Source organism: Diabrotica virgifera, chromosome 2 (assembly GCF_917563875.1).
Source record: "Diabrotica virgifera virgifera chromosome 2, PGI_DIABVI_V3a".
In the NCBI taxonomy this organism is placed as follows: domain Eukaryota; kingdom Metazoa; phylum Arthropoda; class Insecta; order Coleoptera; family Chrysomelidae; genus Diabrotica; species Diabrotica virgifera.
This window is the reverse complement of record NC_065444.1, coordinates 244559125-244573773: the sequence shown is the minus strand read 5'-3', so window position 1 is coordinate 244573773 and position 14649 is coordinate 244559125. Positions and strand designations below refer to the sequence as shown.

At 34.8% G+C, this 14649-nt stretch overlaps 1 protein-coding gene across 2 annotated transcripts; it reads left to right on the top strand.

Moving 5' to 3' along the window:
- The first annotated feature begins 370 nt into the window (after positions 1 to 370).
- LOC114341444 (uncharacterized) lies at positions 371 to 1917 on the top strand. 2 transcript variants are annotated; one of them, XM_050644417.1, is made up of 3 exons: positions 377 to 1319; positions 1379 to 1447; positions 1526 to 1917. In XM_050644417.1, exons 1-3 carry the CDS (start codon positions 1212 to 1214, stop codon positions 1649 to 1651), a joined length of 303 nt encoding a protein of 100 aa, XP_050500374.1. In that variant the 5' UTR covers positions 377 to 1211; the 3' UTR covers positions 1652 to 1917. The 2 variants fall into 2 exon arrangements, 1 of the variants encoding a protein (XP_050500374.1); XR_007696622.1 differs by having other exon boundaries at positions 371 to 1319; positions 1379 to 1917.
- The last annotated feature ends 12732 nt before the right edge of the window (positions 1918 to 14649 follow it).

Here is a 14649-nt window from a genome sequence, read left to right as displayed (position 1 = left end):
GTCAAGTACTGAGAGCTCAATTCACAGAAATAAGAAATGAGATGAAGTGTGGAGTGTCTCTTAGCCTACCTGTAAAAACAAGATGGGGTTCACATGTAAAATGTCTTCAAGATCTGACTAAATGCAAGTCCGTCCTACAACGTCTAGCAATATCTCCAGATAAAACAATTCAAGATAGAATACGCAGCGCAAAAGCAAATTTACTTGATGAAGGATTCTGGATAAATTCTAGCGCTCTTGTTGAATTGCTTAAGCCAATTACTGAAGCAATAACACGTCTTGAAGGAGATTCTTCGTCAATTCATTTGGTTTGTGAAACTTTCGCGAAAATCGGTAGTAACATATCTACTCATTTAGAATGCGTGAAACTAACGGATTGCGAAAAAACAGAAGCGATGGATAAATTTATATCAAGGAAGGAATACGCCCTTCAACCGATCCATTTTGCCGCAGACTTACTAAACCCTCGGTCTGTTGGTGCAAATTTATCATCAGCCGAAAGGATTGAAGCGATGAAATACATTACTACTATGTCAACCACGACCACGATAGAGATTGGTGATGAAGGAGTGTCAAAGATTACTGAGGATTTAGGAAACTATTTAGCTAAAACAGACTTTTTTGGCGAAACATTTTTATGGAACATACTCGATAATGTCTCTTTGGTTACATGGTGGAAAGGATTTTGTGGACATTCATGCCTCTCCAAAGTTGCAGTCAGGATATTGACAATGCCGTGCACTTCTGCGGCAACAGAGAGAAGCTTTAGCTCCCAGAGCAGCATTCATACGAAGAGAAGAAATCGCCTAACAACTCAAAGGGCAGCAAATTTAAATTATATACAATATAATTCAAAATTGCTGAAACGTTCACGACAACATCACATACAAAGTCAATATCCTATAGAAGAGACTGTACAGAACAACGTTTCGATAGAAGGTAGAAACTTACAGAAGGAGATAGAAGTAATTGAAAACCATATTTCCGAAGAGGAAGAATTAGACGAGGTAATTTTAAATTTAGGCATTTTTTAGATATGTGATATGTGCATGTGATATATGCAGTTTGCTTCTTTTCCGATTTTCCAATGCATTCCACCGTTTTCGAATAAAAAATTATAAATCTTATGTTTTCAGACAATATCATCATGGCATTCAAATACAACAGGAAATGGAAATTCCGACGATGATTTTAATTTTGCTGACTTTGCAATGACCGATGATGAAATTGATCAAAGAATGGAAACTAGGGAACAGAGACCAGCACGCATTTTGAGACAAAGCAAAGTGAACATTTTAGAAAACGTCTTAATGAAATCGGTAAATTAGTGTAAACACATACATATTTATTGTTTATATTCCAAAATTATCAATTTCAGGGTAAAGGCACAGAACAACCCCAAAAAAAAACGGAAGTCGAGAAGGATACTTCAGATGCCGAAAACAAGGTAGTTAGATCTGTATATATTATATTATAAACCCATTATTTTTACTCTCTATGTTTACACTTTCCTATTTAATTTCAGGATGCAGTTCTGGATTTGCCGGAGATAAAAAAAATTACACAAGGCTCATTGGAAGAGCAAACAATTGAAACTTCGACGTTTTATAACAAGAAGGTCTCCAGTTGTCTGCGAAAAAGGAAGTTGTGATTTATAAAAGCCGCTTAAAACAAAACTAAAGAACCTATGTTTTCATTTCTTTATTATTTGTATGTATTTCTTATCCACTTTTCTTTATTTCATAAGTATGTAGTTACTTTGTGTTTATTATATTCAATATGAATGCAAACAATTGATTTTTTAATACAATGAACATAAATTACATAAGTTACATAAATTACATCTGGTTTGTAATTTTTGGGTAATTTTACACGTGTAACTTACAATTTCTGAAATTACACGTAATTTCACATCGCTATACATATATTATTGGACTATATATTGGTAAAAAAAATAATTTAATTCGTATACCCATGTTAGAAATTTTATTTAGAAGATTAGTTCATATTAAATAGTAAATATTTTGTTTAGTAACAAAACATAAAAAACAGATAACCAAAAACAAAACCTGTTTGGCCTGTCGGGATTCTGGCGTGTCGGGATTTTGGCCGTCAGGATTTTGTCTGTCCCCCCTCATTAGTGACTCGCTCAGCCCACGGGTTTTTAAGTATTCTCCGATATAGCCATATATCGAATGTTTACAATTTTCGGCACACATCTTCGTTCAAGGTCCGTGATTCAACATCATAAAAAAGAACACAGAAATCGTAGCATGTGAAAGTGAAATGCATGTGTTTGTTATAAAAAGTTTGTGTATGGGTCTTGTACAAGCAAAATTTAAAAAATTGCTACTGCATAAGTTGGGCTTAAATAATTTATTTAGATTAACTAAATATGTCTTTTATTATTAGTTTTTAACTCAATATAGGTTTTTATCTAGTAAAAAAAATACAAAGACAGCTGGAGATAGAAAATTCTAATACCCTTCATTTTGACCACTGCGGTGCTTCTAGGTATGCACAATAAATGGTGGTGCTTCTAGTGTTAACTCACATTCGTGAGTTGTTCACGGTTTTCAGCTAATTGGAATATATATGTTCGGCACTACGTATTCCTTTTATACTCCTACGTTCCGTAGTTCTGAGCTATCCTTTAAAGGTAGAAGACGTTGAAATTGAAGTTGTTGATAGCTACATATACCTTGGACATAATATGGTAAAAATTAGCAAAGATAATCAAACTGCTGAGCTGCTAAGAAGAATAACTTTGGGATGGGCAGCATATAGAAGACTGCGTGATATTTTCAAGGGTGATATACCTATCAGCTTAAAAGGAAGAGTCTTTAATCAATGTGCCCTGCTTGTTCTTACAATATGGCGCAGAGACACTTATTCTAACAAGAAGATGGAAGACCCGGGAAGACCGGGAAGACCACCCACAAGATGGACTGACGACATAAAGAGGATTTGTACCAACTGGATTGCAGCAGTGCTGAATAGATCTGAATGGAAGTTTTTCCATTTTGAATAGGAGGCCTATGTTCAGCAGTGGACGATTATGGGCTGATGATGACGTATTCCTATCCCCTCGCGAATATTCTTGAACCACGACATCTTTTTCATTTGAATTTCTCTACTGCACCCGATTTTATCTTTCGTGATAAGCTGAATGATTCTGTATCATTCACCTCTAAGAACATAATAATTATGTTCACAGCGTATTATCCTGTGTACAGTCGATTCGCTAAACTCAGACACAACTGGCTAGTGATTTTAGTAAATAATTTTGCCAATTTGGTAAAGTTGGCAAAACAAAATTACTAAATAGCTAATAATTACTAAATAGTAATTTTCACAATTTTGGCAAAATTGGCCAAAAACAAAAAAATTACCTACTAAAATCACTGGCCAGTAGTGTCTGAGTTTAGCGAACGGACATGAAGTTTTTCGTACCTATTCTAATAGTCGTAGGGGAGCCCAACTAAGAACACTAATATATTCTTTTAGTGACTTATTTGCGCTGATACATAGGGGAAGGGGGGCATAACCGGGTAGCTAAGGGAAAGTAGCTATAAAAAATAGTCTATTTATATTTATTAAATGATACTTAACTATTACATGGTTTAACATAATAACTAAACAATGAATTGCGTTTAACTATATAAAAACCATCAGAAAATCAAAAACATAAAAAAATTGCATTCGCTTTTTCAAATTGGATTGTATTATATTTGTATGGCAATTTCCGCACACAAAGTCGTCTAAATCGTCTTCTGGCCATCCTGTCCAACCTTCGTGTGCCCAGTTATTACACATGTTTGAACATTTAATCCATCCATCAACACTGGTGGTATGTGCATATTGCTCCTTACAGTATAAGCAGAAGCTATCATCCTGTGATCTTGTAACTTCTCCTTCTCCTTCTGAACGGAACACTTTAATTTTTAGTGAGTTTTTTTTTGTTTTCGTTTTGATTCATAACCTTTGATGACATGCAGCAACTGTTTCAGCGGGTGCACCATTCAGCAATTCCGCTTTTATTCTGACACGTGGACAAATCAATAAAGGAAGCACGCAATGACCTGCAGCTGAGAAAGATATAACCGCAGTTATCAATTGTCCACGTTATGCAGAAGCTAAAGTTCCCACTTGTCTGCGGTCTTTCATGGCAATTACTTTAGAATGACTTTGGAATTGCCGTACGACTTGTTTTATCGACATTATAAACTCTAGTTGGCCGAAACATATGTTTATCACATAAACCTTTTAAGAAATCAAAGAATCTTCCAACTACTACTTCATTAAATCCCATCGCTCGAGCTGCTGATGTAGGCTCTGGAGATCTTAATGATAAATCTGGATGTCGTTTAAGGAATCCCTTGAGCCAATCTAGTCCAGCTTTTTGATTCTCAATATTAAATTTTTATTGTAGTTGATTTTTCTCGGCCAACTGGAATGCGACACGTCTTGTTAATTCAGTAGTGGTTAGTCCAAATAAGCGACTTTCCATGTGCTTGATATATTCTACTAATTCTTCTTCTTGTTCTTTAACGAAAACACATTTAAAATTACCCATTCCTAAAAAACGTCTTATTAAATTTAATCTATTTTTATTACCTTTTATTAATTCAATCTACCTTTAGCAGAAGCAGTTTCCAAAGGTACTTCAGTTCTTATCTTTTTAACCCTATCCTCCAGAGTAGACTGTGGAACGTTATAACTAATGGCTCCTTTTTTGTAGCCCATTGTTCGAGAAATAACGTCGTTAATTGCTTTTTTCATGTCATCCTTTGACCAATTTTGACGATCTGTTTTCCGCTTATATGTACGCACCATATTATTCACAAGCTACAATAAAAACCAACCCTTTAATATAAATATTTATAGACCTATAACTTTTAACTATACATAACTGGTGGGTAACTACCCGGTTTTGCCCCACATGGACTGTCCGGTTGTGCCCCACAGCTCATTTTTTATACAACCTTAAATAATAAAAAAAATATATGCGCATCTGGACAAAACCACTCTCTTTTTTGCAGCCAAAAATCTGATAAATCACTTTATGTATGCGAAATAATCATAGTATAGAGTTAAATGTGTCTGTAGGTAATAATAAATAAAGACAAAATAAGATTACGTACCTTAAATTCAACTGACTCTGCAACACACTAGTAAACAAACACGCCACACCCTACAAAATTTTATGAAACACTGACGCCTTATGAGAGATCAACACAGTGCTACGTGACTAAAATTTAACCGCCGATTTTCAGAAAAAGTGGTGGTACCCGGTTATGCCTCGATACCCGGTTCTGCCCCCTACCCCTACATAATTTGAAAGATTAGCAACGAACTACATACTGTCTGTTTGCGCATGCGCCAGGGAATTATAAAATTTCACCCTCGATCGTGAAGAAGTGTAACTTCAAAAACTTTATTATCTAAGCTGCACATTGAGACACGATTAGTACCGTCTACTGCAATTGATTATATATAGAGGAAAATAGACAGCAAGCGAGGACCAGTCAGGAGAAGACACTCGTGGCTCCAAAATCTGTGGAAGTGGTTCGGGTTCACATCGGTCAAACTATTCAGAAGTGCCACAAGCAAGATCAGAATTGCCATGTTAATAGTCAACTTTCGGAACGGACAGGGCACTTGAAGAAGAAGGAAAAGGTCAAAAAAAAAAGAAAGAGAAGATGCCCTGCTCTCTATGAACTTAATCTTTAGTCACTTGAAACATTTACTCAGATATTACTTACTTCTATTACCAAAATGTTAACACCCCTATTTCCCCTAAGCGACCAATACCATCAGGTAAAGTAAATCAGCCGAACCCATTATTAAATAAAAAAAAAAGCAGAACCATCTCCAACAAATTTAATTACAGTAAAAGATGAGTCGGAAAACTGGCGAGGAAATAAGAAAATGAAACACTTCGACAAAGTCGAAGTCGAAGTGGCACTTTGTTAACGTAGTATTAGTACAAGAGTGATGTAATTAGTATAAAATATTATTGAAGTTTTCCAAGAAACTTTTTCAGTTTTCTTTACTTTTTGAGCGATGCGAAATACACCAACTTTCCGAAAGTCAATGTAAAGATTGGAGTTAGTTTCTGTTCGAGCAGCTAACAATTTATTCATTCAATTATTGTTGATTTCTTTATCACAAGGCGGTGTTTTGTGTTACTTTTTGACTACTATTTAGCAGTTTTTAAAGAAAATGAGTAAACTATTGGTAAACTTTATGAAACTAACTACTCCTACATTCTATTTTATTTAAAAGAACATTTTCTACAGTAAGAAAAACTTTTGAAATCAGCACCAGTAATTGATAATTGCGACATAATATTTAATAACAGAATACAACTTCTCAAAAACACAGATTTTATAAATATTATAACGAAGCCAAATCTATAATTAAAGAAATATTTTCACGTATAATATCGTCAAATATCTTTTAAAAAAGAAATTCAATATACCCCATTCCATGGAAATTGGCACAAATTACATCCAACTACAATAACTTACAATTACATTTACAAGTTACATCCAATTCATTCAGAACACCAACTAATACCTAACCAGTAGTTTGGATTCAGAGTCTCTAATTTTATTCATGAAGCTATAGAAGAAAGGAAATACTTTTCAGCGGCTTGTTCGGATCTTTCTCCAGCATCTGATAAAACTTGGTATACTGATTTACTCTACAAACTTAGAGAAGTCCTTCCCTTGAACTGTTTCCTTATCTTCATGTCCTACCTCCATGAACGATATTTCTTAGTGACACATTACGATCACTACACAAGATTATATGCAATCAAAGCAAGGGTTATATTAGGGTAGTGTACTGGGGCCTGTTATATACTTGATATTTACAGCCGATCTACCTAAGAGCAACGATATCATCACAGCAACGTATGCAGACGACAAAGCAAATTTAGGTTCGCACTCAAACTCCAACATTGCTTCTCAGTATAAGTATCGTTTAATTTTCACATGTCAAAAATATTATCATATTTTTTACTGTGTTTAATCTCTTATTAGGACCCTTAACTTTAAATAAATCTCAAGCCAGCTTTGTTCAATAGTACCATTTCATCCCTCCTATTTCTTACCCTCTCTCCTTACCCTTAGAGACAGACAATATTTGGACTATTTGGGATTGAGAATTTTCGCTCTTCTCGTACACCTGCCAAAGGGTGAACCTCTTTCTCTCATCAGCTGTTCGACGGTCAACAAGTACCACTCACATGTGAGGGTGCAATCTCTTCGCCACGATCTTTCGACGTATCAAGTCGGTACCGCTTATCTCTAGATAGTCCAGCCTTTCTTTTGAGCTGAATCGAACAATAGCAATACGTGCACGAACAGTAATTCGGGAGTGACGCCATACACGATTTCGCAACAGTCATCTCGTATGTGACCGGCTTCAGTGTTCCGGACAAAATTTTACAACTTTGTAAGACTTTATGATACATATGAATGTTGTCTGTATAAAACCTTTATACTCCCACTTGAACCAGTAAACTAGCAATCCCTAACTACAGTCCACACCCTCTGAAAGTATATTCAAACTCTCACATATGTACATATTTCGTACAAGTATAAACGAGAGCAAGTCAATCTATATAACATTCACCAAGAGGAAAAACTCATTAAAAAACTAATTATACAAGGAAAGGTGGAAGGCCGAAAATACCCAGAAAGACCCCCAACAAGAAGGATCGATCAAATTACAGGAATATGCAAAAAACTTAGATGAATGAGTAAAAAGTATAGACCAATCTTTGAAGACGTACAATACACATCACGTCGACGACGACGTACCCTCCGTATGATCAGGATTGAAGAGAGAGAAGAGAAAAAACACGTCATGATTTTTCCGATCCACTGATCGAGTCTTGGCCGCTTCGGTGGACTTATGTCGTCTTTCGACCACTTCTGTGTATTTATGAGGTTCTCAATTTCTAATAGTATTGCCTCAGCCAATACAAGCATCTTCAGTTTATGATGAGCTAGAATCATTTAGTTTAATGTTTTCATATCTTTTGGTGTAACTTCATCCGTCGTATATCATTCTCATATCTTTTGGTGTAACTGCATCCATTGGTAGCCCGTCCGCATCTAAATATACCGTATATGTATTTGGCACCTAGGACCTTTCTATTCTACGGAATGGTACGAAATTCATATACGGAATGATAAATATTCGTAGACCGAAAAAGACAACTTTTTATTAGAGTTAGTTAAAAGGAGATTGATTAAAACATTTGTTAATAAAAATAAAACAATTATATAGTAAAATTTAATAAAAAATTTTGGTCTTGGTAAAAGGTATATTATTTTAAAAAGCCCTATAGGGCTACAAACATCGAACAAAACGTTTTCTCTCTAAAAAGAGCATCATCAGTGTTACCTAAAATAAGTATAACCATATTAATTATCAAAATGTTAAACTTAAAATGATGACCAAGGTAGAAGCAAAGTTTGGTTATACTTACAAGAACATGGTGAGCCAACCAAAAAATACGAAGGTCAAAGCCTTTCAAAAATAGACTAAAAGTCACATCAAAATGCTAACATAGCAAATTGCAAAGGATGGATATAATCCCTAAGGATACGGCCCTAGGATAACATATGACTCCCACACGTTGCAAGTGGGTCAAAGGTAACAAATTAGGTCATTATGTTACAAGAGCTGACAGGCAACTAAGATGTGAGATATCAAAAGCGAATCTGTCCGATGTCAAGACAACAATTGTCAACGGAACTTGAAGTATCATGAAAAGTTGGTTACACAGCTACTAAATTTATAGTTGTTTATAGTACAAGCAATGATAACAGCTAACATCAGTGTGTTGGAATTATAAAAATAAAGAGTTAGTGAGAATAGATTATCTAGATATAAAATAGAAGGGGGAATTTGAGTACCCACAATCATCAATGAAGTGTACGTAAATTGATGACTTCATCACTGGCTCACCATGTTCTTGTAAGTATAACCAAACTTTGCTTCTACCTTGGTCATCATTTTAAGTTTAACATTTTGATAATTAATATGGTTATACTTATTTTAGGCAACACTGATGATGCTCTTTTTAGAGCGAAAACGTTTTGTTCGATGTTTGTAGCCCTATAGGGCTTTTTAAAATAATATACCTTTTACCAAGACCAAAATTTTTTATTAAATTTTATTTGTAATTAATGGTATACAGCCAGCTACAGGAAATTCTTCCTTGTGGATAATTATATAGTATTTGGAATGTTATTTGGTGGGAAATTCATATGCGGAATGTTAAATATTCGTAGACTAAAAAAGACGACTTTTTATTAAGTTAGTTCAGGAAGACCGATTTTAAAATATTTTGGTAATGTGTTATTAAATAAAAAATAAAACATTTATAGCATATGGAATGTTGTTTGGCGCGAAATTCATAAATGTAATGGTATAGATTGAGAGACATTATTTCTTTATTTGACTAAGGTTTCGCTTTCGCAGAATTTTTAATGACTTACACGTATGGTTTAGTAGGTTAAGGTATGTTAAGCTATTCAATTCAGTTGAAGTTTAGGGCTGTGTGCTACCAGACGAAAATAGTCATTTTTGATTTACGAACATTTAACATTCGGTATATGAATTTCGCACCAAATAACATTCCATAATATGCTATAATTGTTTTATTTTTAAATTAAAAATATATACCATTTTCACTCAGTTGAAATGCAAAGGCAAAACAATCTTACTTTTCAATTAGAATACGGAGTGCAGTCCAGTCCCTTGAATCGTGATTTTCGGCTCTTATTGGAGCCTTCATCGGAAAGAACGTAGGCACTCTTCTCCATATTTTAACTGATCCGCATCGAGAGCTTTTCCCACCCATTGCAACCGAAGTGATGATAGTAGGTGGCTAGCGCCATCTGGCATTGAAAGACGAAGTAGTTTTCAATCCTAATAGTAAATTATTAATATTGAAAATATTAAAAATATTACTAAAAGATTTTTAAATTGAAAACTTATTGGTACACTTTCCTGGTGACACCAAGACTTCTACAATTTGCAAGTCAAATGGATGCTGCAGTGAAGACGAGAGGGAAGGAATTCTATACTATGCAATTCACATCCCCCGTCTGCAGCTGGTAAAGTTCCAACGGAAAAATGCACCTAGTTACTCTACGGAGTAATACGATATAAAATAAAAATGTATACCATTTTTATTCAGTTGCAATGCGAAGGCAAAACAATCTTATTTTTCAATTAGAATACGGAGTGCAGTCCAGTCCCTTGAATCGCGATTTTCGCTCTCGGTGCGAAAAGCTCTCGATGCGAATCAGTTGAAATATGGAGAACAGTGCCTACGTTCTTTCCGATGAAGGCTCCAATAAGAGCCGAAAATCGCGATTCAAGGGACTGGACTGCACTCCGTATTCTAATTGAAAAGTAAGATTGTTTTGCCTTCGCATTGCAACTGAATAAAAATGGTATACATTTTTATTTTATATCGTATTACTCGGTAGAGTAACTAGGTGCATTTTTCCGTTGGAACTTTACCAGCTGCAGACGGGGGATATGAATTGCATAGTGTAGAATTCCTTCCCTCTCGTCTTCACTGCAGCGTCCATTTGACTTGCAAATTGTAGAAGTCTTGGAGGTGTCACCAGGAAAGTGTACCAATAAAATTACCAAATTTCTGTGTACCAAATTTCTAATTTGAAATCCAGATTAAGTAGCGCATGTTATGCATTGAGAATTCTTTTACGTCTCTTTAATACATCAATATTAAAAACAGTATACTTTGCCCATTTTTACTCAATAGCCAAATATGGCATTGAAGTCTGTGGTTGTACCTTTGAATTAGAGCAGATATTCGTACTTCAGAAAAGAGCTATTAGGATAATATATAAAATGAAATTTAGAGATTCTTGTAGAGGTATCTTTAGACAAAATAATATTCTTACAATTCCTGGTCTGTATATATACAAAGTCAATAAGAAAAGACATAAGAAACTACAATGTAGAAAAAACAAAACAAGCAATAGAGCAAAATAAGAACATGAAAGTTTTGAAGAACGTAAGCGTACAAAAAGGAAAAATAGAAATCAACAAACTAAGAAACAGAACTGGAAAAGAAACTACAAACAGAGATGAAATATTAACAATAGTCGAAGAGTTCTACACAGAGTTATACAAATCAAGAAAAAAAGATGACAATGCGCAACCTCCAATTACAGTAAAAACTGGGGTATTAAATCAAGGATCGGATTTAATGCCCGATATAACAAAATCAGAAATCAAAGAGGCTCTGAAGAAAATGAAAAATAATCGAACCCCAGGTGAAGATGGAATAGTATCAGAAGCACTAAAAATTGGAGGAAATATACTACTTGAAAAAATTAAACAACTTTTCAATATCTGCTTTCACAACGCCAATATTCCAACAGACTGGAACAACGCTACTATGATTCTATTACACAAAGCAGGAGACAAAGCCAATTTAGAGAATTTCAGACCGATTAGCCTCCTCAGCCATTTATATAAGTTATTTACGCGAATAATAGTTAAGAGAATGGAAAGAAAGTTAGAGACTTATCAACCAAGAGAACAGGCAGGATTCCGAAAAAATTACGGAACAAATGACCATCTACAAAGTATAAAAACCCTGATAGAGAAAGTAGTGGAATACAATAAACCCCTAGTTCTAGTTTTTATCGATTTTCATAAAGCCTTTGATACAGTTGAACTTAGCAAAATATTACAGGCGCTTAAAGAATGCAGGCTAGATTATAGGTATACAAAATTATTACACAAAATATACTTACAGGCAACAACCACTGTCAAATTACATACTAACAGTAATCGCATAAAAATAGAACGGGGGGTTAGACAAGGAGACCCAATGTCACCTAAACTTTTTAATACGGTCTTAGAACATGCTTTCAAGAGTTTGGATTGGATGACAAAGGGAATAAAAATAGATGGAGAATACCTAAACAACTTACGTTTCGCCGATGATATAGTCATAGTAGCTGAGGATCTAGGTATGGCAAGAGAGATGGTACAAGAACTCGTTGTAGCTACAGAAAATGTTGGTTTAAATATAAACATCTCAAAAACAAAAATAATGACAAATTTGGTACCCAACCAGAACATCAGTATTGGTGGGAAGGAAATAGAACTCGTAGATAGATATAAATACCTGGGACATGAAATTACGATTGGCAGGGATAACCAGACTCATGAGCTGAAGAGAAGAATCGGTCTTGGGTGGGCAGCATTTGGAAAACTGAGAGAAACTTTTAAAAGTGAGTTACCCACATGTCTAAAGAGAAAGGTATTCGATCAGTGCGTCCTCCCAGTCTTGACGTACGGATCAGAAACACTTACCTTAACTAAAGCCTCGGCTACCAAACTAAGAGTCACGCAGAGAAGAATGGAGCGGTCAATGTTAGGAATAACTCTGCGAGACAAAATCAGAAACGAAGAAATCAGGAGAAGAACAAAGGTGACTGACGTCATCGAGAGGATAGCCAGGTTGAAGTGGAGATGGGCAGGACACGTAGACAGAATGACAGATGGGCGATGGACGAATAGGTTATTGGAATGGAGGCCAAGAGAAGACAAAAGAAGCGTCGGTCGACCGCCTACAAGATGGACTGACGACTTAAGAAAGGTAAATAAAAACTGGATGAGGGCGGCGCAGGATAGATGGGGTTGGAAACGAGGGGAGGAGGCCTATGTTCAGCAGTGGACTTTTGAGGCTGGATGATGATATATTTTCGTGTATAATGTATTTACATTGCAAAATTTATGAATTCAATAAATAATTTCAATTTAACCATGTTTATTCAACAAGATTCAGAGACAATCACTTTATGCTTCCACAACATCGTTCTGTTTTGTTGGAAGGTAGCACATATTATGCAGCCATAAGTTTCTTTAGCAAATTGGCAATAGATATACGAATGAATTTACATCAGCCAAACTTTCGGAGGTGTGTATATCAATAAATTTGTGAGCTAGAGCCATATTCTAAAAATAACTTTTAAGTATGTTCTGTCGTATTGATTAATTTATATACTTTTAATATGTACATTATATATCTGTAACTTTTACTTGTCTCATACATGTACAACTTTGTATAATGTCGCATGTGATGAATAAATTTGACTTGACTTGACTTGACCAATAAGTTTTCAATTTAAAAATCTTTTAGTAATATTTTTAACATTTTCAATATTAATAATTTACTATTAGGATTGAAAACTACTTCGTCTTTCAATGCCAGATGGCGCTAGCCACCTACTATCATCACTTCGGTTGCAATGGGTGGGAAAAGCTCTCGATGCGAATCAGTTAAAATATGGAGAACACTGCCTACGTTCATTTCCGATGAAGGCTCCAATAAGAGCCGAAAATCGCGATTCAAGGGACTGGACTGCACTCCGTATTCTAATTGAAAAGTAAGATTTTTTTGCCTTCGCATTGCAACTGAATAAAAATGGTATACATTTTTATTTTATATCGTATTACTCCGTATAGTAACTAGGTGCATTTTTCCGTTGGAACTTACCAGCTGCAGACGGGGATGTGAATTGCATAGTGTAGAATTCCTTCCCTCTCGTCTTCACTGCAGCATCCATTTGACTTGCAAATTGTAGAAGTCTTGGAGGTGTCACTAGGAAAGTGTACCAATAAGTTTTCAATTTAAAAATCTTTTAGTAATATTTTTAATATTTTCAATATTAATAATTTACTATTAGGATTGAAAACTACTTCGTCGTGTTTTATTTTTATTTAATAATACATAACCAAAACATTTTAAAATAAGTATTCTTTAACTGACTTTAATAAAAGTCGTCTTTCTTGGTCTACGAATTATTAGCATTCCGCATATGAATTTTCAGCAAATAACATTCCAAATAGTATAATTATTTTATTTTTATGTAATAATACATTAACAAGTATTAACAAGTATCATCGGTATGTTTTAAAATATACACGAAAATAGTAGAGACGAGGCTAAGACAAGAGGTAGAAAAAGAACTGGGAGAAGAACAAGCAGCGTTTAGACCAGAAAGACAGACAAACGATAACATTTACATCATTAGAAATATAATAGAAAGAAGTATTGATTCGGGGGGAAAGCTCATTCTAGCACTCATAGATCTAAGGGCAGCATTCGACTCTATAGAAAGACAAATTATATGGAAATGCTTGCAGAACATGAAGGTACCAAGTACACTGATAAAAATAATTGAAAATATATACGGAGTAGTAAAAGGACGTGTACTGATAGCAGGAGAAAGATCTGAAGAATTCAATTGGGAAAGAGGTATCAAGCAAGGAGACAGTCTTAGTCCGCTACTATTCATAATAGTCATGAATGAATTGACTAGAAATACTGGAGAAAGAACGAACCAAATACAGACAATAATAGGATACCAAAGATTACAGCCAATAAAAATAGAAGCCCTATTGTATGCGGATGACATAGTCCTTATAGCAGATTCCGTGACAAAAATGCAAAAACTCATAAATATATGGACAGAAGAAATAGAGAAATTAAAAATGGAAATAAACATCGAGAAAAGTAAAATAATGGTCATCGGCGAAAAGGAAGAAAATGAAGTAATTATAAAATGCAAA

Coding starts and splice junctions, on each gene's coding strand:
- LOC114341444 (XM_050644417.1), top strand. CDS start 1,212: ATGACCGATGATGAAATTGATCAAAGAATGGAAACTAGGGAACAGAGA. Junction 1,320..1,378: donor AAAACGTCTTAATGAAATCG/GTAAATTAGTGT, acceptor TATCAATTTCAG/GGTAAAGGCACAGAACAACC. Junction 1,448..1,525: donor CTTCAGATGCCGAAAACAAG/GTAGTTAGATCT, acceptor ATTTAATTTCAG/GATGCAGTTCTGGATTTGCC.